Consider the following 25,292-nt stretch of genomic DNA (forward strand, 5'->3'; position numbering starts at 1 on the left):
CAAAAGAGACGGAAAAGAAATTCAGTTTGACACGAGAACGTATTCGGGATGATTAGCATCAATTTTAATTAACTCGCATTTACCGCCTCGTTCTAATTCAATTCATCAGCCTTGAGGTACTTAATACATGCAGCCCATAGGCTGAAGATGTACACATCGAAGTTGTGCACATTTTATGTGATAATCTGGATATTCTGTTGCACCTTTTGTTCTAACGTCGACGGCAAGATACAACCATGTAAGTTGAATATGTCGCTCTACTGATTGTGACATCAGTTGATTATCAAATGAGAGCGAAAATTGACGCTCGCTGTCTTGAATTTGCGTCGAGGTTTCCTTAGAACAAAGCGCGTGCTCGGTCTTGTTTGGCTTTTCCATCCAGAGATTTGATTACTTCGTCTCTCTTCTGGCTGTCATAAATTTCCTTGCTCATTAGTGAAGAGAAGTTGCGTTACATCAAGATAACACATTCTTGTTGGCATATTTCTGTTGTCTCAGTAGATAGCATACTTCATTTTATCTCTCAGTTAGTTCGTGTACTGTGACTGGTGAATCAAGCGGGCCGTATTTCACTGTGAGGCCCGCTAAGCTTAAAAGTTTCTTTCAATCGGAATCCTTCCTCTCCATTTGAACCCAGAGATACAACAAATATCTCACTTACCACATTTTCAGGGCACGGAACCTCCTTTTCCAGCTAAGATTCATGGCCCAAGCACGAAGAGCGGGTCTTACATCCCAGCGAAGTAACTCGGTCCGTAACTTGCAGTACGGACCGAGAAAATGAGGTTAGTAAGAGGTATAAAATACTGACGTGAGTTGAAGTTACTTCTAGGGGTTATAACTAGGGACTGCTGCACTGACTTTCCACTTTACAAGATACACAAAAAAAAATAGATCTGCAAAGAGTCCAAACCCAATCCATAAACATTTGCTTACAGTTAACAACTCCAAGATTGTTTCTGCGTTTGATTTATTCCATGACAAGACGCCGCCAACATGGGAACGAGGTCAAATCGTGGGTTACAGCCTTTTTTCTGCGATGGGAGAGGTACATTTCAAATCAGACTCCAGAGGAGATTTAACCATATTCAGGTCATGATAAGCCGTTATATAAAAATTCGAAAGAAAGTTTTTCCTGTAGCACACAAGTATTGCAAATCAAACCCAAAATTTTGACGTCGCTGCACAGGAGGCCGTATTCACCCCTGTGGTAATTGTATTTATTTAACTGTGTTTTTCCGTACGTCATCCATCTGGTGCTCTCGCGCTCGAGTAAGACTTTTCCTCAGCAAATTGTACCGAATTTTTCTGGATCCAGCTCCTCGCACATCAAATGAGTATTCCGAGGAAACATACGGAGCATTTGCTTGCTTTGTCTAAAGGAAAACCAAAATGAAAATTAGTAACGTTTGGTTAAAAGATCTTGAAACCGCACTTGCAACTTTAACTCTACGGCAAGCGTTGATAATCTATTTCGAGGAATTGAAGCGATGAACTCAAAGTTTGGGATCAAATTAATTCCTTGCAAACACAGTTCCCCTAAACTAATCTTGCTTTTTGCAAATACTTTGAAAAAGCGATTAGGTCTCGCAATAAACTTTAACGTACCAAACTACCATTTCTAGAGTGCAAATAAAAAAAGAAGCTGATGTCATGTGAGTGTAAAGAAGGAAAAAATAAAACGAGTGACTAATGTTGGGGCGACTTTGCAAGTAAGCGGTACAAAAAGATAGGCGTAGTAAGATACAAACCACCGCTCAGTATATCGTGAAGACAAGTTACCAGCGACAAAATAAGCGTAGCAGAAGAGTCATTGCTTAAACAAAGGCGGGGAAATGAGACATTTGTTTATCCATAAAGAACTCTAGAAAAATTATCGCCTTTACTCACCGACAACATAATTGCAGCGGGAATTTCGATGTTTCCTTTCAATAGAGCGTTCACTTGTTGAAGTCTATCTAATGGTAATGGTGTTAACACGTACAACAACTTCCGCGCAGGATCAATATTCCTCACGATTCCTATAACGGAATTAGACATCAGACCAACGGAAAAAACCACAAAATACAAAATGGCACAATGTGTAGTCTAGCTCTTGTTTCTCTTAATAACACGAAAAAATAGAAATCGAAAATGAAAAATTAGTCGAATGAATAATTTTTTTTCTCCCTTTATCTGCCAAGAGTGACCAAGAAAGAATTTCTCTTTACAATATCAATACAATATCAAACAGACAAGTGATAAGAATACAGAAAAAAACAACAAGGGGATTATTAGTTGATGCAATACCAAATTCTCCGAACTAACATCATGAGATGAGAATTATATGGCAGACAGCATGGAAAATTTGCTAAATACATCTTGGGAGTGAAAGGAGAACGAAATTCAGTCAAACTTTCCTCTGAAGAAAATCATGATATCCCCAAGTATCATTTTTGCCTATTTTCCACAAGAGGACGTTTTCACTGTGATGTTACCCTCGCATAGAGTTTTACAGAAAAGCCAATTAACTTCCAAGATCTCATCCTTAATTCTCCCCTCTTGCTTCTCCATATTTCCTTGTAAATTTGCTATAAGAATTTGGTGTTAGTTCAGGATAACAGCTTTTACCTAATACGTTTCAGTATTCTCGTCAACTCTTTACCGTACTATGTATTGATATAGCCTACGTGTAGCCGTACCCCCCCCCCAACCCCCAGGTGAAACGGAAGCGAGGGAACGTCTCGGCAAACCTGACACTAATGGTGTTCCGTGACGTCACTCTAATTTATGCAAAATAATGTCAATTGATACGAAGTGGCACGTGTTAGCGAAGGGTTATCGAGATAAACAAAAACATTGAAGTGAATTCATTTTCCATTTTTTGGGTAAATTTGCAATTCAGCGGCCGAGTTCAAATATATCCTTTGCTTTAAAGATATAAGGAAAGATTATGAGCGATTTTTGGATAGAGTAAGAAGAGGACGATGTTCGATTGGCACCGCGCTGACCAAACAAGATTTTAACGTCCACGCGGTTTCTGCTTGCATTTGTTAATAGTACCACGGTCGTCGAAAAAATTTGGATTATTTGTCGCTGAATCTCAAAGTTTTAACAGATTTCTATAAGAGATATTTACGCTACAAGCGTGAAGAAAGAGCGACTCTTTTCTCGGTCGAAAGAATCGCCGAAAGAAACAGCTAGCTTTAATTTGATAGCCTCGTTCGCAAAGAGACCGAAAGTTGAAGGCGGAAAATCCTCTTGGCCCAAGTACATTGAGATAGTGCACCTGGTCTTCTGTGAGAGCTTTAACGGGCGGCACAATAAATATAGTGACCACTTTCATCTAGAGAAGGCAGGCGATCGATCACTGGCGCTGCTTGATGTATTAAAGATTTTCCATAGCAAGTTGGTAACGAAACGGAGACATCGTTACCTTCGAAAAACATTTCTGTGGCTTTCTGCTGTTCTTCTTGAAATGTCTCTATCCCAAAAGTCGCGCAAACTTGCCTTAATAACCTCGTCGTAGATCGCTGTTGTCTGAAAAGTTGACCATGAAAGCGTTTTGTTCGCCATTTCGTTAGTATGAAAATAAATTACCAAATCTAGCCAATCAGAATTGACGAAAGAATCTACAAAAGGGGTTAACCAATAAAAAGTCATTATATATTTTCTTTCAAAAGAGTGACGTCACGGAACACGATTAGTGTCAGGTTTGCGTAGACGTTGCCTCGCCTCCGTTTCACCCTAAGCGGGGGGAGGGTACGGCTACACGTAAACCAGTATTGATATTATAGGGAGAAGTTACATGTTAGTCACTTCTGGGGGTTTAAAAGAGGTTATGCCTACCAAGACCAATGCATTCTGCAACTGGACTTTTTTCCACGAAGTATGGTGTGTTATTATCATCCCCAATGCGGTGCATCTGAAAAAAAAACAAGTTTGCCATCAGATTTTTTCCCTACAATACGGTTTTTTTTTCGAGGAGTGCCTATAAACAAGGCCACTTAACCTTGGGCAAATTACAGATGTAACATTTTTTGTATCCCGTAAGGAACGAGTTGAAAAATTTGTTGGCAAACTGGCAAAGGAGGGTGCGAACTCGCATCACTTTTGGGGGGCGAACTCGTAAACGTGATAGGGGGCGAATTTGCAATAGGGAGAAACCTACATAAACTTTACACTTTTATATCTTTCAACTCTAATCGGACTGCTGTTTCTCCAATCAAGCCGTCTTCAGTTCTTTGTAAAATAGTCATAATGAATCAAAATACAGAAGAGGAGCTATGTAATAACAACGTCTGGGAGTTAGGCGGCTTTCATTTTTATTACTTGCGGTATGGATGTACGGATTAAACTGTTTATGCATCGTACCTCGTCTGATTTCATCTTGGCCAGTCCCACAACACTCGCATTTATTGAGAACAGACTTTGATTCCAAGGAACCTATACGATGGAAATTGTAAAAAGTCAGTTAAGAAGGAATTTTCCATATCTGCTGGGACAGGAGAAAAGGAAGTTTTCGGTGCACATTTCTCCTTAAGATAATGTATCAAGATAGCTAACGCTGGGAAGCCTCACAGGGCAATCATCAGCATTTTGGTCTCGTAAGCTAGTTCAGAACCTAATTTATCCAACGATACAATGAGATCCATTTAGTTCAAAACAAACTATGACTAGTGAGAGATGATATTATTCAGTGAATGATACAGGTATACTCTGAGAAAAAGGACTCCAAGTGCTCCCACAGAATAGGAATGGAACCTTCGACTTTCCAATTAGTACTTCAGATGCGCTACCACTGTGCGATAGGAGACTCGTGGTAAGCTTGGCGGTTTCACTAGGTCCATGGTAAAAAAACTTCCTGCATACTACTAGGATAGTAGAAATGTCGATATGTGACGCTTATGCACAGTTTTGATGTCAATGAAAGTGGTAAATTTTAAACCACAACTAATTCAATATCTGTTCTTCTTCGTTATTACCTCTGAATGAATGACATGTATGGCCAAACAGTTCCAAGGAACTTGATAAGGGATGCAGGACATCAAAGATGCCACATTAACAGCCGGCGGAACTTCACGAGCTTCGGTTATTGCGTTGTTCGTTATTGTCCGACTGAAATAGGCCAACAATGCCAAACTGCGTTGATCCCTAGGGCTGAATTTTGATCTGAAAGGCGAGGAATGTTCATGTCAATACGTAGGATTCCAGGTGACTAAACAAAGTCAAATCTGCATTCAATCGGAGTACATTTAAGCGGTGCAGTAGGAGAAGCGTTGGCTTAAAAGTTAGTGGGCTGGACTTCGGGTTGAGAAGTTTCGTTTCGAGACCTGACTGAGTCAGTACGTAGAAAAAGAAACAGCGACAGTGAAGTCATTCAGTTTGTTTGTCACTGTAAAAACTGAAAGTGGTAGATACGGACGGATCACTGTCAGTAACTGAGTAACTACGCAACTACCATCCCCTACCTCAACAACAGATAACAAGTTAGGGTAAATGCCGGGTTAGGGGAGGGGTAGGTACGCATTTGCTCAGATATTAACACTGATCCAGCTGTATCTGAACAACTTTGCACCTACCCTTCCCCTACACCAGTAAATGCAGGAACTTACGTTGTTGGATTCGGCCCTTTTGATTCAGACGTACTATCTATTTGCAACACAACAGGTTTGAACGACACACTACAAATTCTCCGCTCATTCGCGTCAACGTCCACAGTTCCGTCGCTAGATGAAAAAGAATTGAAAGAAAATTGTCCATTTAACAGTTGCAGCTGAGTCGCAAGCCTCCTTCCATTGGAGGGCAATCATATACGTCGAAGTTAACAGCGCCATGGCTAAAGGAAAGGATAAAACTGTTCATTACACAGTTGTCGGTCTGTACTTGGTTTCCAAGCCTTCTTTCATGGGAGTGAGGCTATGGGTTAACTCGTTATGAGCGACGTGATAGCTTGTCTCATCCCTATTTTCCCATGTGCCGCACTTACCTCTGATCCTTATGGACACTTTCGATTTCATCATCAGCATCATCTGCGAACGCCCATCCAGGTGTGTTCATTAAGAATTCGTCTGTTATAGCTGGCAAGTTCTTGTTGACACTTTCTTCTGATGTGTAATTTAACTGGATGATATGCGAAGGTTTCACCATTCGAATCACGTCTAGCAGTATATTAACTCCCATCCCTTGAATTAAAGAAAAAAAAATTACCTGATCAGCAATTCGATTCATGCCATGATTTGTCTTCAAACCTACGTTTCTCAAGTTCATCAATTTCAACCCGTGTTCACCATTTCCATTCTCAGTCATCTTTGTTCCTACTAGGTGTTCAGTTACCATTATCCCATTTCTACCCATTTCTTTGCTGAATACCTCTAATACCAACGGAATTTACGGTTCGTACTGCAAGTTACGAACCGAGTTTCTCCGCTTAGATGTATGGCCCTAGAACGAAGCACGTGGGCCATAAATCGGGCGGAAAATACGAGGTTCCGTAACTTACAGTACGGACTGAAAAAACGAGGTTAGTGAGATATTATTATATATCTATGTTAAAAAAGAGGAGGGAGATTTCAAATGAAATAAGCTTTTGAATCTAGCAGGCCTTACAGAAAAAACGGCCCGCTAAATTGACCAGTCGTACACGTAGCGCACGTACTGAGAGATATAATAATTTAATTTTATTGTCGTGTAACTGAATGACCTTTAAGACTCGCCTGAATACACGCCAATAACGCATGACAGGCATATTTACTTTCAGAACTAATTCGTATGATTACGAGAAGGCTTTGCGAAGAGAAATTACGTATGAAATATTTTTAAAAACTAGAGGCTCAACGGCTTCCGTTCCTATGTACATTATTTACTAGATAAAAGGAATACCAGTGGTTTTCTCTCCTCAGGGAATCTTTAGCAGGAAGAAACACTTTTGTCTCAGGACAAATAGACACAAAACCGAATCCGTTATTCGAAAAAAACGTACACGGTACATGGACGAAAAGTATAAGGCGAACATATATGCCGTGAAATGTTAGGAGAAAAACATTGATTGATCCAATTTATTCTGTAAACTGTGGTGACTCTTTCATATTAGCAGTTCTTACCTATCACCCAGCCCTGTGTGTTAACAATCAGAGGAATCTTGCCCCTGTGGTGGTCAGCGTATGTCTTGTACATATCGTGAATACAGCGCACGTACAACTCTGGCCTATCTTTAGAAGAATTGTCTCCGAAAAACACAGACCTAAAGATAACAAACACAGTTTCATAGCAGTATTTCAGAGCATGTAAATCGTGCGCAGATCACAACTGTACGCGCGAGAGTGGAACCTAGTGTTCTTCAAAGGGCTAGGAGAGAGAACCCACCCCCAAAAAAACCATTTTGAGCTGTCTGTATTACCTCAATCTATGCAGTCGCGAAGGACGAAATACAACGAATTTATCCACGTACCTGTACTTGATTACTTACTTATTAATTTCTCATTTTTTTTTTTCTCTATTTCTCTAATGTAACCTGAGACTACCAACGCCACCTACCTCTCGGGTTGTCTGAGATGAGTGAAGGGAGGACCTGTGAAAAAAAAGATCTAACAAATAATTCTCCCTTCAAGCAGATTTATCTTCTCTTGTAAATCAGGTGTGAGAATTTCTTTATAAATACAGACGATGCTTGCAACTGATAGGCTTGTAGTTTCCTCATTATCTGTTTGCTGGGTAGTGCATTTATAGAAGCAAAATAAAAATCATTTTTGGAAGTTAATGGGTTTTACAAAACCATATCGGGGCTCAATAGAGAGGAAAGGTAAAACTTCCATTAAAATCACAGCAGAGAAAAGTGGCTGCCAAAATATTGTACCAAAGCAAAAACAGTAGTTGCTTCACAAAAAAGCCTAAAGGAATAAAGAAGAATCCTTACACAAACTACCCCACAGCATTAACCCCTTACATCCTAACATCAGTCTGTATAATCTCCATACTGTTCTCCATACATTTCTTAAGGTTCTGACCAGGAGAATTTGTTTAACGATCAAGAGTTTCATGAATTGGTGACCATTTCCTTTATTCTCATGACCTTAATGTGTGATTCAGGAGTGACATTGTAAGGAGAAATTAGATGCTAGTCACTCTTGGGGTCAAAGGGTTAAAAATGGGATGAAAATTTTTGCCTACATTAATTTGAGTCTTCTGCACTGAGTACTGCAGCTGAAATATTTCACAAAATTTTCGTCCAAAGTTCAAAGTTTTAACTTTTCCTAAGTCTTATTTAATGAAGCCAGCTAGATGTTTACTTACCAAATAAAGGAGTACCAACTTTATGAAGTGAAATCAAACCAGGTGGAGTGAATTCTGTTTGCCCTACGTCACACTCAAGGAAGTAAATTTCCTTGTGACTACGAAGAAAGGAAGATTGGAGTGGCATAATTCACAGATGCAAGCAAATCTTATGTAGTAGAAGTAACTCAAATGTACAATACCTATTTAGAAGAAAGTTTGTTAGATATCTTGCAAATGTTGACTTTCCCACATCTTTTCCACCACATATTAAAACAACTGGGGTGTTTACTAGAAATAAAAACGAAATCAGTATTCAAATGGGTCGTGCAGAAACTTCAAAACAATCATCCAATCAATGTCAGTATCTGAGCCACCACCTACCCCTCCCCTAATCCAATAACAGTCAACTGATGACAAGTTTTAAGGTTAACGTTGGTTTAGGGGAGGGGGTAGGTGTGCTGTTGCTCAAATACCGACATTGATCCCAATCATCCACTAGGTCTAAGTGAGGAGAAATGATAAGAAGGTTCAGGACAGTGAGAGATGTTGAAAAATAGGAGCATGGAAAAAAACAGAGGGCACCTGTAGAACAGGCAGAAATATAGGAAGTTGGGGAAAAGAAGGTACAGTTAGGAAATAGGGAAACAAGAGAAAATGGAAAGGAAAGGGGAAATAAATATATATATGCATATTAAGATATATCCAAATATTTATATACAGTATATATCCTTGCATTATCCAGCACACAGGTAATGAGGATACTCAAACTTATCAGGTAGAAGTTGTTATCTTGATCTTAAATACCAAATTCTTGTAACTAATTTATAGGGAAACTTGAGGGGAGGATTAACAATTAGATCTTTACAGTTAAATGGTTAACACCATTTGAACATATCCTACATGTAACAGGTTACCTTCCCCTGGAACATCTTCATCAGCATTTTGCAGTGAGCTTGCAATACCTTTCCACTCTTTAGGAATCATGAGAATGTTACATCTTGATTCTGGGTTCAGCTAAACAACACAATTTAAAGATTATACTTTTATTACACATGTTAAAAAATAATAAATCGTACAAGGCAATAAGGCCTGTGTTTTATGATGTAATATCTAGCTAATGTTTTCCCAACTATCAGTCTGTTATTGTGACAAAACAGTTTTGTGGTAGGAAATTATGTACATCACCAGTTCAATAAACATTGCAGGTTGCATGTCCTCTCATTATATAATTTGGCTCACGTTTCATGCATGAGTCATATGTCATCTGCTGTGATGAAGGACTAACACTAAAAACCTCTGCTTTACATTTATCAAGTTACATTTATCAGCTCAAATGAATATGAAAGTGATCTTTGCTGTAATGAACACTACTTACACAGTTGATAAGGCCTTATTTACACTACTGCTTAAGTAGTGTTCATAACTGTGAAGATCACTCCCATGTTCTTTTCTTAATCCACAGTTCACATACTATGATTTTCATACATAATATAATATTCACAGTCAATTATCAACTCAGTTGATAAAACCAGATTATTGTGTGACAACCCCACTGAAAAAGCACCCCTGTCACTTTGGATCTTCACCCTATTTAATATACAGTCATGAATGATGCATAATCTCATTGTGAAGGATAAGTAATGGGTTCCACTGCTACAGCTGTACTGCATGTACAGCTGCAAGTACAGCTAACCCATAATTGTACTTGTACATAACTTGTACTGTACTTGTAAAAGCTTAACTAAACTTGTACTTGTAACTGCAATTACAGCTATCCCATATCAGTTAAGATCTGGAAATATTAAAGGCACTACAACAACAAAAAGGACAAAGAGAGCAAATGACCTTTACACTTTTCAGTTCTTGTGATTGCAATTATTGTTATGATACTTATTATTGTAAATACATTTAATTATTAGTATCTAATTTTGTAAATCGCATTGCTTTAATTCAGTTTTTAACTGCCAGAAATGTTAATAAACTATTATTTATTTTATTCTTTATTTTAAGTAAGATCTGAATGTAACATGACGCTACATTGTATTTGACAATGAATAAATGGAGGAGAAAAAAAGTATATTAGGTATTCCTTACAAGAATGAATCCTTGCGCAGCAGTCCTTTTCTTCAAAGCCAGTTCTGTACTGCTTAACGAATAACTCTGTAATTAAATCACCATGTGTTAACCTTTATGCCTAAACACCAGTATGGATATTCTCCATACTGTTCTTTGCAGATTTCTTGAGTTGCTGACAAGGAGAATTTCTTTTACAATCAAAAGCTTCATTGGTTGGTGATCATTTCCTTCATTCTTAAGACCTTAGTGTTTGATTCAGGAACAATATTGTAGAGAGAAATTAGATGCTAGTCACTCTATGATCTAGTGGGTGAAAGGGTTATGGTGTGAAATAAAACTGAGTGGGCAGGTAAATGAGAAAAAAAATGTGCAGATGGACAGAGAAGTGGATGAAAAACAGATATTTAGACTGAAAAAGGAGTATGGACAAAGACAGACAGGTACTATAGATTAGCATATCATACTGAAGGCAAATAGAAACAAAAAAACCTAGAAGCACAAATTTTTAATGAATAGAGAAACTGATCAAGAACATAGTTACTATGCAGTGTTATTTGCAAAGTTATAGCAAAAGCATCTACCTTGTCAAGATCCAGGTTAAAGATTCCCTCATAGCATTGAAAGCTGGATACAAAGCTGGTCTCAACAGTTTGTAATGATGAAATTAATAGAACTGTGGCAGCTTTCTTGGCCCTTTTTACAGCTTTTTGGATCAAGTCTGATGACTGCTTTTGAAGAGTTTCTCTCAAAGTTCTTTTTTTTGTCTCCAGTTTGATTTTGGCATCACTAAACTCACACAATGAAATAAGGCTTGATGAACTTGGTGAAAAGATTTCAACTGCTTCATGCTCAGGTCCAATATTTGAGCCAAGAATATTCACAACTCCAATTAATACTTTGACATTGGCCAGTCCTTTCATGCAAACTCTCTACAAAAATGATGCACAATTTGCATTAAGGATTAACACATATACAAGGGCCAATAAGAAATGAGATAAAAATTATAAAAAAAATGAAAGGGGTATAACCTAGAGTTCTCGATTTTATTCATTAGCTACGAGTAAAATGCTGTGAGCACCACCTACTGGGAGGGGGGGACGGGGGAGGGGGAAAGGAGGTCTGAGGGCGTCATGCTCCCCTGGAAAATTGTGACAAAATAAAGCAGCTAAGATGTGAACCCCTTTATTCTGAGCATGAATTATCACTGTTCGAAAGTGTTTGAAGCCAGTAAAAATGGAACCAGCAGTGAATTAAATTTAGAAGGATAACCAATTTTTACACTTAGGCATCTAACTAAAGCAGTAGAATGTTATTTCCAAATCAACAGTTTAAATGCATGAGATGTAATAATCTCAGTGTGAAAGCATAATATTGAATTTGTTGGTGTGAGTCTCATGCTTACTGCCAGAGTTTTAAGAACTCTGTACAACCCTATACTGGAAAAGACAACAAGCCACATGCGTACCTGTCCTTTGGCAAGAAAAAGCAGACAAGCATTTTCCAAGTCACCTGAGAGAGACAATACACTGTAAAGTAAAGAAACAGAGACAAAATTTAACTCAGTTTTTCACATCCTATCATGTGTAAGACAAATGATATCATACTATTTACCAGGAACCCAAGACCACAAGGAAGTAAGGATGGTCAAGAGACTCAACAGCTGTATATAATTTTACGTGCTGCCAACAGAGTTGTAGATAAGAGCCGGCAGCCGGCAAAGTACGCCGGCTTCTCTGCAAGGTTTCGCCGGCTACTTTCATTGCTTCGAGAGCCCGTACAGAGAAGATGTTTATCAGGTCTAAACTTGGGCTCAATAAAAATATAAATTTGCACTGCCTATGTTTTCTGAAAACATAAAAAGAATTCTGACTTAAGGTCAGTTTAAAAACGTTCTGTTGGGGACTGTCTTTTAGTCAAATCTGCTGCGGTGGCAGGAAAGTACGAACGATATGACGTTTTGTCCGCCATATTGGATTTCGAGACCCACAACCGTTTACCTTTAAAAAAAACTCCGGCTACTTAAAACCTTAAAGAAAACCCTGTGCCAAGGACCAGTCTATAGAGTATGGCAGGTAGAGACACTGCGTTTTTTTTAATGTTTATTTTGTGCCCCAGAATTGCTGAGGTGTATTCCACTGCAACCACAGCATGTTCATGTACATATAAGTTCAGGAGTCTTGGGCACTAAAGCCTCTTTCGATGCAAGCTGACATGAAATGGTTTCAAGGCTATTGCAACACGTTTTTGTGTATTTAAACGCGCTGACTTTCAATAATTGAACAATTTTTGTCTCGTCACGAGATAGTGTAGAAACTGACCTTTTAAGAGTAAGGGTAGTGCAAGCATCTTCGCTTCCTTCTTCTTCACATTCATTTAAAGGACTATCTGATTTGGAAACACACGGATCACTGTCTCTCCGAACTCGCTTTGTTTTCACCTTTTTCTCGGTAGCATTTGGCGTTAGACGCCTCTTCTTTCGCCTACTATTTGGCATTTCCAATGATCTAAATCACTACTTCCTGAGAATATACGATCCAAAGTATTACTTTCGAAGTTTCAGCAAGGTTCAAAACTTCTAAAACAACTTCCCAAAATCATGTGTCCTCTTCCATTTCTTCCGCCATCTTAGAAATTAACTCGCCCCATTCCCTCCGTGACCTACCTCAGTGCCACTTCACAGGTAAATATGTCATATAAGGCACCCTGAGCGTCCCCGCGGAATATACCCGGTCTCTCCACCATAACTCCTTTTTTTTCCTTCTTATTACGCGGAATGCCTGTGGCAGACCACGTTTAAAATTTGCTTGAGTGTCATCAAAGTCAGATTCGGAAATAAGCCGTGAGCTTCAGTGTTTTACACTGAAGTTCAACTCTGTTGGGTGGGGTTACCATGAGGTTTACCATTTTGATAGGTGACTGCACATAATATCTGCTGTTCTTGACTTTCTTTCCCCCGTCTTTTATTTTCTATTTCATTCCTTTACATTAAGAAGTCAGCACCAAATTTACAATTTTCCATAAAACCAGCAGGACTGTTGATGTTGACCAACGCATCCCAAATTAACGCCTTTAAGCATCTTGTTTTTCTCTTTTCTACAGTGACTGCCTTGACCACTTAATTACTTGAGAATTACTTTGGGTGTTGTACATAATCAATTGATGAATCAATTGATTTTAAATTAATTCTTTAATTGCCCATGAAAATATTAGTGGTTGTACAGGAATGCCGTAAACATTAAAATAACAGTAATTGCCTGTTACAATATTTCTCCCTAGTTATTTATTATTGATAATATATGTCACAACCATGAGGCTAACACTTTTCTTTCTGTTGTAATTTTTACAACATATTTCACTTGTATGCAAGTTCATTTAATTATGCTAATGACACAAAATCATCACTCACTCAAAATTGAGCCTTACTTGAGTAAAAATTATAAAACTGCTTTGTCAAAGCTACAGTTAAATCTGATCATCAGTATGTCACAATTCATATTTACAGCTATCTGGAAGCAAATAACTTCTTGTTATAACCTTGCACCCATCAATCTTTACATAATTGTATTTTGTCATAAATTGCAAAATCACCAGACAGTTATCAAGCAATAACCCTCTCTATGTCAAAGTTTGTTCTTCGATTATTTCCATCAATAAGAAACAAAGACAGCAGAAAAAAGCCAGCTCAAGATTTTCACTTTTTGTCTTTATTACTTTACATGAAAGAAATATGTACCAGTTTTCTAGAGTCCAGTGACAGCGTCTTGAAAAGGCTGATCTTAAATACTGCTGCAGAATTTACCAAAAAGTCAATGTTTGATATCAACACACAATGTGAAAATTAATGGGAGGGTTTTAAAATAAATAAACCCCTTTCAGGTATGCTGTTATGTTGGCTGATAATGTCCTTGGCCTTGAGATTGTATTCAAAATTTCACATTTACCCTTGAAGCTTTGCTTCTCAGCCAAATATTAGTTTCTTGGACAACATCTCTGCCGCAAATGTTACCAGTTAATATACCAGCTGCCTAGAGAGGTTTAATTACTGATTAGTGGATAATATAATCAGCATGTCATTATTTTTCCATTTTAATTTAGCTATTACTGTTCACTTGTTTGGTTTAAGAGAAAAACTACTAGGTGGACTGCTTTAAAAGTATATTATCATTATTGTTATTATTATCATCATTTTTTACTCATTCTTATTACCATCATTATCATTGTTGAGTTGTTTTGTCATCTTATACTACAAATACCCCATTGAAAAGGATGGATCCTTCAATTATTTATATTGAACACCTGGTGAAAGCCTATCCTAAAGTGAACACAAAATAGTAAAAATATTTTGAGCAACTGAAACAAGTAAATCAGTCTAGCTTCAGAAGAATCAGACTTTTCTAATGATAACTTGCTCAAATAACATTGTCTTCATGACCGCCATAGTACTTAAGGTAAATATTACTTCTTAACTGTTGCATTTGCTGCTGTGTTATCGACCCCATATTTGTTGGGCCAATAACAAGCTTATGTTGCAGCGATAGAGAACAATAATTGCCTTCATTCAATGAATCTCCACAGTTGTCATAAACACTTTTAATAAAACGCTGAATAAAATTATCCAATTTATTGTTTTCGTATGCATCAAGCAACATCTTAAGTGACACTTCGATCGAACTTAATACTTGACAACCAGGGATAGGTCGGTGAATATTTTCAATATCCCTCCTTATAATCTGATACAAGCCAAGCAAGATATGTTCAGCCGTTAGCCCATTAGCCAACAAAACATCTCCATGGTATGACCTCAAATTGTCGAAGCCATAGTCCCTTGCTGCAAGAGGACCTGGGAATAAATCTTTCCAACAAGCTGAGTTTAATTCATGCAAAGAAGAATCTGGCGGAATGCAATTGGGCTTGTGTTTGTTCCAATGTCTTTTTTGGCACGATTTTGAACAATAGAAAGCATGCTGACACCTCGAACAGCGCTTCATATTGCCTTCCTTGTCACACGCGTAGCAAGATTGTTGACCGGACATTTCTTGATTGCAAGTACGTTAAAAGTTTCACGTGCGATATTCGCAAAAGCACACCCCAAGATATTTCCACTAACAAGTGGAGATGTCGTTCTAACTGGTAATTGAACGCAGCCTCGCCTCTGATCACCGCCTGGAGAGGATTGGGAAGAGGTTAATTTCAATAAGCTTTCGTCAACATTATAGTGACGTTATCATTGAAATCGAGAGCGCAGTCACAAACTCAAACTACTTTTGAAAAACCTTGAAGAATCACTATTTTCGTTTTTTTCATAAATGAATTTCCTCAAATCGAAGTACGGTATTTGGTTTAGGGTAATAGCCAGGATCTTCGAGTTAACCAATCGACAGTGGTTTAGCGAGGTCTGTACCTTTATCGACAATGAAAATTGTCGTCACAGTGGTCAAAATGTTGTCATTGACTGGATGTTATAGTTGCCCTACTTGCGATGCCCTGGGCTAAATTTCAGACATATCAATGGCTGAGTTTTTCGATGATCTTTCAACAATCAGGGATGCTTTAAGTTTCTTTATTGATGTAAGAGTTATGAGCCGGTGCTGAACTGGGAAAACTTGTAGACAATAAGAACTGAGAGCAAAGCACAATGATTCTGACTTAGTCTGTAACGTAAGTCAAAGTCCTCTTATTTCCTCTTTAAGTAATAAAATTTACTCCTTTGTTTTATCGCTAAATTGTTAAATAAATCAGCTACACGGCTGAAGAAAATATGAAACTGTATAGTTTCAACTGCAGAGGAAGTGACTGCTTTGAATGCTTCCTGAGTTCCTCTCAATTAATTTTACACCACTATCAGTTAATCCTCGTGATAAGTAACATAACTAAACGTTTTATTCTATGAATGATATATACAGCATTTATACAAATAAGATTTCCTCGTCTACTGTTCACTGAATACTGTTCTTTTCGTTTGAAATGCTTCTTACAAAACCTAAAAATAGTACTTTCTTCATCTTCGTAGAGAAGCTTGCATAACATGACTGGCGAAGAAAAATGTATTGGATTCTAAATTTTGTTGGGGGCTGTTCCAATCGACTTTGTCTTTTTCACATTATTTGATTAGCTTGGAAAACTCCCGCCACTTTTCAACCAGTCAGATGCAAACTACACGCGAGCGCAAATTGACCACTCACGTTTCCCTGCACGTGAAGCCATTTCAGTTGGTTTACTTTGATCATTGAATGGCTTTTTCTCATACTTTTCTTTGTTTTGGTCGCCCATCGTGACAACTTGGACAAAAATCAATTAAAAATCACTTTAACCACTAAAAACCACTTCAATACATTGAGCCCAACTCGAAGTTTGATGTTAACCCCCTCCATTTGGTATACAAAGTATTTTCCATCATCGAGAAGATCTTTTCTCTCTTCTTCACTTCAGTGCTAGAATTCACCTTGGCTTTCTCCTTTTATACACTCTTTTAAGCTGTTTTAAGGGAGGTCTTGTCTGGGCCAGCCGTCGCTTCAGTGAAGTCTGTTGTTCCACGAGCTGTGCTACATGCCCTTGCTCAGCTAACATGGTCACAAATGTCCGAATAAAGGGATCGTAGTCATGTGTACGCCGGCTGTGGTCCACCTGACACAAAGCACATGAGGGGTTTCAAATATATTCATGTGATGAAAAAAAAAAATTCTCAGACGGACAGGGGGGGTTGGGGGGAAGAGGGTACTTGAGTCAGGTTTGAAGTGTATGAAAACTCAGTCAGATATGAAGTTACATAAAGTAAGAACCAAACAAGAATTACGTTCAATATTGGACATAATTTGAACAAAATGACTCCGAAAATTGTTCACAAACGTCGACATCAGATGCCAATTTTACTGTCGATGTCATAGAGGGTTTGGATCACGGGTGAAATACATCAAGATACTAGCATTCGTGTGGCATCATTTGAACCCAATGTTAGGTCTGTCACGCAACGCAATTATACCCACACCAAGAAAACGCGCTGCGTGACGTGACCAAAGAAGGAGATTGGGATTCATTATACGGAGCTGTTTTTAAGTATTTGATAAGTGTAATCTTAAGGAGCAAATCATCACATGCAGTTAGCGCATAGGACGGAATTCTTACATAATACTTCCTTCGTTTCTCCTTTTCCTCTCTCAGGGAATTCTCACATGCTTGGATTTGACGTTCAACGTGGTGAAGTTGAGTTACTAGAGCCTGCAAAGAACAAATTCCATATGTGATTCAGAGCAGTTTCCTAGCGTTAAAGGGTAACGCAAAAAAAGCGACAAAGAGTGACTCTCTAACGTTCTACAGAAACGCTCGATCAAATAAGTGATAATACTGACTTGGTAAACACCCGGCCATACCTGGCTTTCCTCTGAAATCTTCGCCAGCTCACTTAATGGGATGGAAAAGCCGTAACTATGTACTCCGTCTTGGTTTATGGACTTTGAAGCTCCCTGAGAAACTAAGCAGCACACAAAAAAAATTATATGACTAACGAGGGGCTAAAGCTCCAAACGTCAGCTTTGAAACTCTTAACGGCGGCCAATTTACGTTTTCCACTCAGTTGATAAAACCAAATTATCTTGTTATACCCTCCCACAGACGCAGCACCACAGTTTCTTTAGAAACTTACAGTAGAAAGTCTCTCGTTTTTAAATTTCAAGCTTTCGATCACGTGAATTTGTTACCCCTTTGCTTGGACATTTAAGAAGTTTTGGAGTTATTATTTTAGCCAATGTTGTGGTTCATTTAACAAGTTTAATACATATTTTCCACGAAGTTTGGACTCAAGCCTATTTTTTCGTAAACGGATTTTTTACATTTACCCCCTTTAAGGACTTTAAGTGCCAGTTGCAATTTCTTTCGCGCACGATCTGCACGCATATATCACGTAACGCATCACACTAAAGTAGTTATCAGCCTACATGCTCGACCACTTGAAAATGATGTACTTTTTCCAGTAACGAAAACTGATATATACAACTGTTCGAGTAAAAATTTTAAAGCGTTGATACAAGTGAATTAAATGGTGTGAGTCGAGTGTGATAACTTAGGTTCGTGAAAACTGATTGGTCCATTTTGCCGTAATGTTATTGGATGCGAGACTCAATCAACGTAGGTCAGTCGTGATTGGTCAGTTTCCTTCCGTTAGTAACGTTAGGTCATTTTGATTGGTTCGTTACTTATGGTCCAGGTAGTTGTCGACATTTTCATACTAGGAGATCTGATCTAAGTCACTAAACCAGCTTTCTAGAATGAGTTGTTCATGGTATTTAGAGTTGTAGTTGAACAACGCGTAGAGTTCCAGTCAGTGGTGTGGTTCGCGAGTCAATCCGTCGACAAACTGACAAGATAATATATGGAAAAAACCTTTTGGATTTGACGAAATTCCTTTCTCCCCATTTTCTTCGTCACTCGCCGAATTTTCTGCGCCCGCTCTATCGTCGTGACTGCTGGCCACGGTCTCGGAATCAGAGAATGAAAATGTCTCTTCATAATCAGCCTGGTCTTCCGAGGGCGCAGTCTCCGTAGTTTCCTGTAAGAAAAAAAACAGTATAAAAATGATCCCGACTGCATCTAGATCACGTTAGTCGACGGGTTTACTCTCAAAGGTTAAAGAATGAGAACCTCTGAACGGCTTGAAGCATTTCACGTTAAAGTGTAAATTTTGGTCAATTCAATTACAAGCAAAACAGAATATCGTAAGCAGTTAAAGTCAGAAGCGTAAAGCGCGGGAAAACGCGCGAGAGTCAGACACAAGTTGGTTTTGTGTTAGCATCTGATAGCGCTAATTTTTCACACAATAATTCTGCTTGGTGTGCAAAACTAAAGGAATTATGGAATATCTTTGAAATCGCGCAAAAAATGAATAACGAAACGGGAAAAAAAGCTAAATTTATTGCAAGAAGTAACTTATCAATATCACTTCTTACCCCAGTTTGCGAGGCGCCAGAGTCTGAATGGGTACTCCCCGTTGGTGAAGCTGGGGGCTCTAACTCGGGGGAAATTACAGGATTTTTATCAACCTGTTTTTCAGAAGTATCGTCAGGTGTCACGCTGTCATTAGTCGCCGAGAATCGATTCCCCTTCTTCTCCTTTGCTTGTTCGCTGTCTCCTGTTCGCGTTTCGGACTTCCCTTTATCTGCCTCTTGTAGTTTTGAAGTCTCAGAGTCATTTGAAGCATTGTTAGATGAGGTCTCCATGGTAACATTCGTGGTGATACCCCTGACGTTGTCATGGCAACAGTAGGTGTAACAGTCACTACGGCCGCTGTAGTAGGCTGTGAATTGTCTTGGGTCGTGTTGTTTGCCGTGGAACCAGACTCGTTTGCTATTATCGGCGCGGAGTCTTTCGTTGTAACAGGATCAAACTGCATCACAAAACAAGACCAAATGATCATTGACATCGTATTTTTAATAAGGATTTGCAAACATTTTTTGATCTTAAGAAATAAATTTATGAAAATGGCGTTTTAGTGACAAGTTGTCAGTTGACATGAGAGACGAGTAAACAAATGACATCATTCAGTAAATTGCCAATTTTGTTTCGGAAGGAGATTTAATAAAAGCAAAAACGAGGCAATTTCATTGCAAAAAAAGTTTTTGTAAAAATCAAAGATTCAGGAAGTATTATTTTACAGTACACAACTATATGAAAGTTGGGTAACACTTTCCAAATTTGCAAACGATTTTCAATGTGCAACAATACAAAATTGGTACCTTCTTTAGTGACTCCAATATGCTTTCCCTTCAGAAACAAAAACAGAAAAAATAAAAGATTTTAGAATCCCTATTAATACTTAAAAAGAAACAAGAACACAATCTTATTTAAAATGGGTCTTAATGGAAATGTGGTATGACGAGAAGCAAGTCATTGCACTGTAAGTGATCTTGATAAATACCGTGATTACACTGTACCTTTCAATACTCAAAGTTTTCAGTTTTTCCTCACATATTGTCATTCCATCGGCAACAACAGCCATCAGGTTGTACCTGATATCATGGTAAGGTTCACTACACAAAAAAAAACATAAAAAGACATAAATAAATAGTTAAAAAAAAAACTTGCCTGTTCAAAACCTCATTGGGCCTCCTCTTAGTTTTTCTTAGATTGCCCTACCTTTAAACCCACTTTTCTTGTCTTGAGATTGAAAACAAGCAAACTCTACTTTAAAATTCTACTTTATTCCAGATTTTTCCAGTATCTACTTACCCTCCAGTAGCTATTCCCAGCCTTTCAGTTATTACTCTACGGAATTTTTCTGTCCATTCTTCATTCTCCCCCCAAGGACCTGGAAAAATCAACATGTGTTGCAAAAATTCTAAAACCCCTTGACCACGTGTTTCAGTGCAAACAAGTTCAAATGAGCCAGCCAGCCTGTCAGTCAATCAGGACATCAGTCTTCTACTAAGTCAATCAGTCTACCTGTTAGTTAGTCTGCAGGTCTGCCATTTAACCTGTCAGCAACTTAAAAGTCAGCCTGTTATACAGACAATTAGTCAGTCAGTCAGTCAATCAGGATGCAGGTTATCTACTAAGTTTGTAGTTCTGCCATTTAACTCATCAGTAACTTTAAGTCACACTGTCACTAGCAATCGGTCAGTCAGCAAGTCATCCAGTAAGGCAGACATCAGTCATTCATTCCATTCAGTCAGCCCAACAGTTAATTATTTAGTCCATCAGTTAATCGGTCTTTTGTCAACCAGTCACCCACTCAGTAAATGAACCATAAATTCAGTCAGTCAACCAGCCAGTTAAGGGAAAATATTACAAAATGTACCAAGTATAAATCAATGCGTCTTACCATGATCAATTGGATATGGTTTAAGTCCATCCAGCTCAAACAGGCGGCCCTTGATGGGTACATAACTAACAAAGTGAAAAGCCTCCATAGCACGACCAGTTGACACAGCATTGGTTTTCTCAGGTAAAAGCTTTGGCTCAGGTCTGGGTTGAAAACACATTTAAAATGTTCATCAGGCCTTAGTCTTCTATCCACATAACACAAAAAGTTCTTTGGAATAAAAGGCAATTTATTAAATTATGAATAACCAATGATGCTGAACTTTATTGGTGTCCCGTTCTTTCAAAGACTCTTGTGACCAGCTAATATGGTTACTGTCTCTATACCAAGTTAATGTGGTTTATTTTCAGTCAGAGATCACCTAAAATTTCAGACTATTATGCAATTTGTTTCATGGAACTTTAACTTAGGGAAAATAAACTTTGCATTCACAAAATTCTTCAAGTTATGAGTCAAAGTCAAAGTCGAAGGCTGTATGTCACAGCCTATTCCCACAACACATACCATAGTCACAACATTGCATGTAACAATCATTTTAAGTGTTCCATCCTCAATACATACACAAGTAATTAACACTGACACAAAATTTAAAAAACCTAAACTTAAAGTTGAATGTAGTGTTTTGGAATTAACAGACTTGTGCATTTAGACTGACTGAAAATAACATATAATATAATACATGTACTGTATACATTACCTCTGGTTTAATTACTTACCTGGCAAACTTGTTATGTGCCATAGCCAATTCTGGCAAGTTACCAATCACATATCCCTTGTTCTGAAAAAACAAAAAAAAACTTGATGCAATCGAATCTCTATTAAAGAGTTGTGGAACTGTACTATCAAACAGGATGACATCCCTCTGACTAACCAAGTTTGAGGTCTGTTCTGTATTAGTAACAGATCAAGTTTTTTTGCTTGGATTTTTGGCCCAAGTGCAAAGTGTGGAAGAAAAGGGAAAAGGTTGTGTAACTTACAGTATGGAACAAGAAAATGAGGTTAGTAAAACATTTAGTGTATCTCTTGGTTCAAACAAAGGGGGGAGGGAGGGAGGGAGAAATTAAATTCAAAAAACATATTTCTTGCGTCGAACAGTAAAATATAGCCTGCTAAATTGACCAATCATAGTGTATGTATTATCTGAGAGATATAATAAACTCAGATATTCCCCTGTTTAAGCTGAAGCATGTGAACTTTCAACTCCCATATGAGCCAAAAATTACGATTGGTTTACACTCAAAGAGTATTCAATACCTACCTCTGGGTCAAATTTATTAGAAAACTCCTTCAGCCTGCTGAGAGTTTCACCCAGGTGAATATGAGTACAGTTAAGGAGGACACTCAGTAATGAGTGAGTGGCACATGAGTTTGGGATGACCTAGTAAAGAAAGAAGAAGTTAAAGCACAGTCACATTAACTCTTTAACACTCAAGATCTCATTAGTAATTCTCCTTACTGTCTACCAAATGATTCTCATAATGTTAGTTTGGAGAATTTAGTATCGGATCAATTAGTAATCCCATAATTGATATTTCTCTTTATTCTCATCACTTGTCTGCACGATATTGTATTGATAAAGTAAGGAGAAATTCTTTCTTGGTCACCACTCATGGGAGTTAAAGGGTTAACCTTGATGAGAATACTCAAACACACAAAAGGAAGAATAAACAATCGGATCTTGGGAGTTAAAGGTTTAAAATTTTGCTTAATACCTGCTGGGCAAAAAATATATCTCGGATGGTCTCCTCATCCTCCACAAACATCTCCTCTAAGGGTTGAATTTTACGCCTTGATCTCCTCTCTTCGATCCACTTAAAAAGGAAAATGAATCCATAGACAGGCCTGGAACAGAAAGAACTAGCATTTAACTGATTTGAATCACACAGTATTCTCATCTGTTTGAGCTCCTCACTGCTCAAAACCAAAAACATTTGATGGTATCCTTTGATACACAGAAGCCTATCAAGTTAGCCTTGGCTGGGGTGACTGTGTTGAGCCATTAGACAATACTTCATTTTACAATTGCATGCTTGGTTACCAAGCCAGGAGTGAGGCTAAGGGTGATATTGTTATGATACAGATATTGCTACTTTGCAAATGTAAATTAATTTGTAATCATGCTTAATAAATACTAGTCTCTATCACAACAAGGTCGCCTTCCCTCCTCACTCCAAATCAAAGGCTTGGCAACTAAGTACATAATTGCAAAATAGCCTATTTTTCACCTACACAGAGTTAAGAGTTAAGCAAACTCTACGAAACCTGGCAAAATACAGGGAGGCTGCTAACCACCAGAGTCTGAGAACCTACCAAAATACTGAGCTTAAGAAATAGTAACATCTTATCTAGTGGGAGCAGCCTCCAGCAGTCTCATGCATCTGGGCCAGCTACATGTTGCTTGTGTGTACACTATGTGAGGTTTTTTTTTTTTTTTTTTTTTTTGAGAAAAAAATGTATTAGTAAAAAACAACAAACACAAAACATTCCTTGTACTGACCCTCTAAATGGCTTAGACAAATCATAAATCTCTTCCACCTGAGCTCCCTTGACACCTGAAAAAAAGCCAAATATTAACAATTACTATCAATGAACACATGACATGATGTATTTCAAAGCAAAGACTTCTTCTTTTTAGCCATAAATATTTTATACAAAAGTGCGTAAAAAAAGAAAAAAAAGTGAGCAAAATTTTTTATAGGCACTTGCACTTAAGCAAAGCAAGTACCAATTGATTGATTCCGGTTTATATCCCCTTCTTTGTTTCGTTAGGTGACAGAAATTTTACTGCAGAGCACGATTTGATTGATCGACGGGTGAAATTAAATTAAGAGAGCCTGAGATATATTGATTTGGCTAAACTACAGTTTACAAGGTCACTTTAAACCATCCTCCAGATGAGCCATATGGACCACTAAATATATAGACCTAAGAATTAACTCGCATATAGATTATGCTCTTTCTTTCATTCACTGCGGAGCAAGACAAGCCACTGACTGAAAGCGTATATTCAGTATACGATTCTCGTTCTTTTATCCACTGCGATCAGCCAAACGAGCGACTAAATTTATGCTCCTTATGGCCCTGTATTATGAAGTTGCTCCATTGCTTTGACTGAGGTACAACGCGTTTTACATTTCATCGGAAGAAAAAACTCTCCGACGTAAGCTTTCAAATTCCACTGCGGCCGTTGAAGCAGCTAATATAACAATGCTTCCGTCTTAATTCCAAGCGAGCAGAGCTGAGCACGATCCATATTTGTAAACCTTGGATTCAACGGTGCAATTAACTACTTAAAAGGATCCCTGCATCAAGGGTCGCTAAAAATAGCGCTTTCACAAATGCACTTATTTATCAACGATTAAAAGATAAGTTTTAACTTTTTTAAATCTTACCAAACTCCTCGATCAGCAAACTGAAGAGCCCTAAACAAAGCGAAGGTAGAGGTAGATTTCAGTAACTTTTTGTCCATTATACTACAGCTATTTATAGTTATGTTACAAATTACGAATAAAATCTATAAACGGAAATAAACGAATATTAAACCTGGGTCGCTCTCAAGTTCCAACCATCCACTGTTTACCGCCATATTTGAAACATCATTACAGTAAAGTCAGCGGACTGCTACATTTGAGAATAACCATTCGTGTAATGTTGCTGGAAAGCGATGGCGCTTGCACGGGGTACCAAGTTCACCTTGTTCTGGATCGCGCCGTTTATTTGACCAGGAGTGTAGTTTTCTGTCCTTGTGGCACTATGTCCTGACGACATATTCTGGCGACGTATTTCACTGTCCAGAGGTACAACATTAAAAACAGCGGCATACTAGGGCGCCCCAACACTTTAGAAATGATCGAGCACCTCTCCCCACTCAGGCGTGTGCCTGTCGTTTCTCAGTGCCCCCTTTTTGGAGCGTTTTGACTGAGTAGGAATCTGGCATGGGCTAGTCGGCAGATTTCACAATCAATAACAAGAATGCTGGTATATGCAGCTTTTTTACTGTGCCAAACTATCAAACGCCTCAATGTACTCAATTCAAATTTTCAGGCCGCTTGATAAATGCAGGAGTTCATTACTGACAATTGACCTCTGATAAATTCTAACTGAAGGACCAGTCTATTTATCACCGGGTAGGAGCGTGAGGGGGGGGGGGGGG

At 38.3% G+C, this 25,292-nt stretch overlaps 2 protein-coding genes across 2 annotated transcripts; both read right to left on the reverse strand.

The window, feature by feature from the left end:
- Window positions 1–953: 953 nt before the first annotated feature.
- On the reverse strand, window positions 954–12,952 carry LOC131789898 (uncharacterized). Its single transcript, XM_059107081.2, has 16 exons — window positions 12,648–12,952; window positions 11,795–11,855; window positions 10,911–11,258; window positions 10,348–10,413; window positions 9,168–9,267; window positions 8,454–8,541; window positions 8,272–8,369; window positions 7,516–7,549; window positions 7,083–7,222; window positions 5,969–6,164; window positions 5,595–5,708; window positions 4,965–5,151; window positions 4,354–4,425; window positions 3,829–3,904; window positions 1,891–2,021; window positions 954–1,376 (listed from the first exon to the last, which is right to left on the reverse strand). The coding sequence occupies exons 1-16, from the start codon at window positions 12,821–12,823 to the stop codon at window positions 1,221–1,223; spliced, it is 2,043 nt and encodes a 680-aa protein (XP_058963064.2). The 5' UTR covers window positions 12,824–12,952; the 3' UTR covers window positions 954–1,220.
- A 3,239-nt stretch (window positions 12,953–16,191) lies between these two features.
- Window positions 16,192–24,732, reverse strand: LOC131789890 (ubiquitin carboxyl-terminal hydrolase calypso). The gene is given in 16 exon segments (XM_059107072.2): window positions 16,192–16,953; window positions 17,452–17,544; window positions 17,697–17,797; window positions 18,706–18,871; window positions 19,269–19,561; window positions 19,564–19,705; window positions 20,055–20,082; window positions 20,253–20,348; window positions 20,548–20,626; window positions 21,140–21,282; window positions 21,856–21,917; window positions 22,398–22,517; window positions 22,852–22,981; window positions 23,637–23,691; window positions 24,532–24,561; window positions 24,683–24,732. Coding segments are annotated over 16 exon segments (1,767 nt in total). The 5' UTR covers window positions 24,726–24,732; the 3' UTR covers window positions 16,192–16,767.
- Window positions 24,733–25,292: the final 560 nt, after the last annotated feature.

This window comes from Pocillopora verrucosa, chromosome 11, assembly GCF_036669915.1.
Source record: "Pocillopora verrucosa isolate sample1 chromosome 11, ASM3666991v2, whole genome shotgun sequence".
NCBI lineage: Eukaryota > Metazoa > Cnidaria > Anthozoa > Scleractinia > Pocilloporidae > Pocillopora > Pocillopora verrucosa.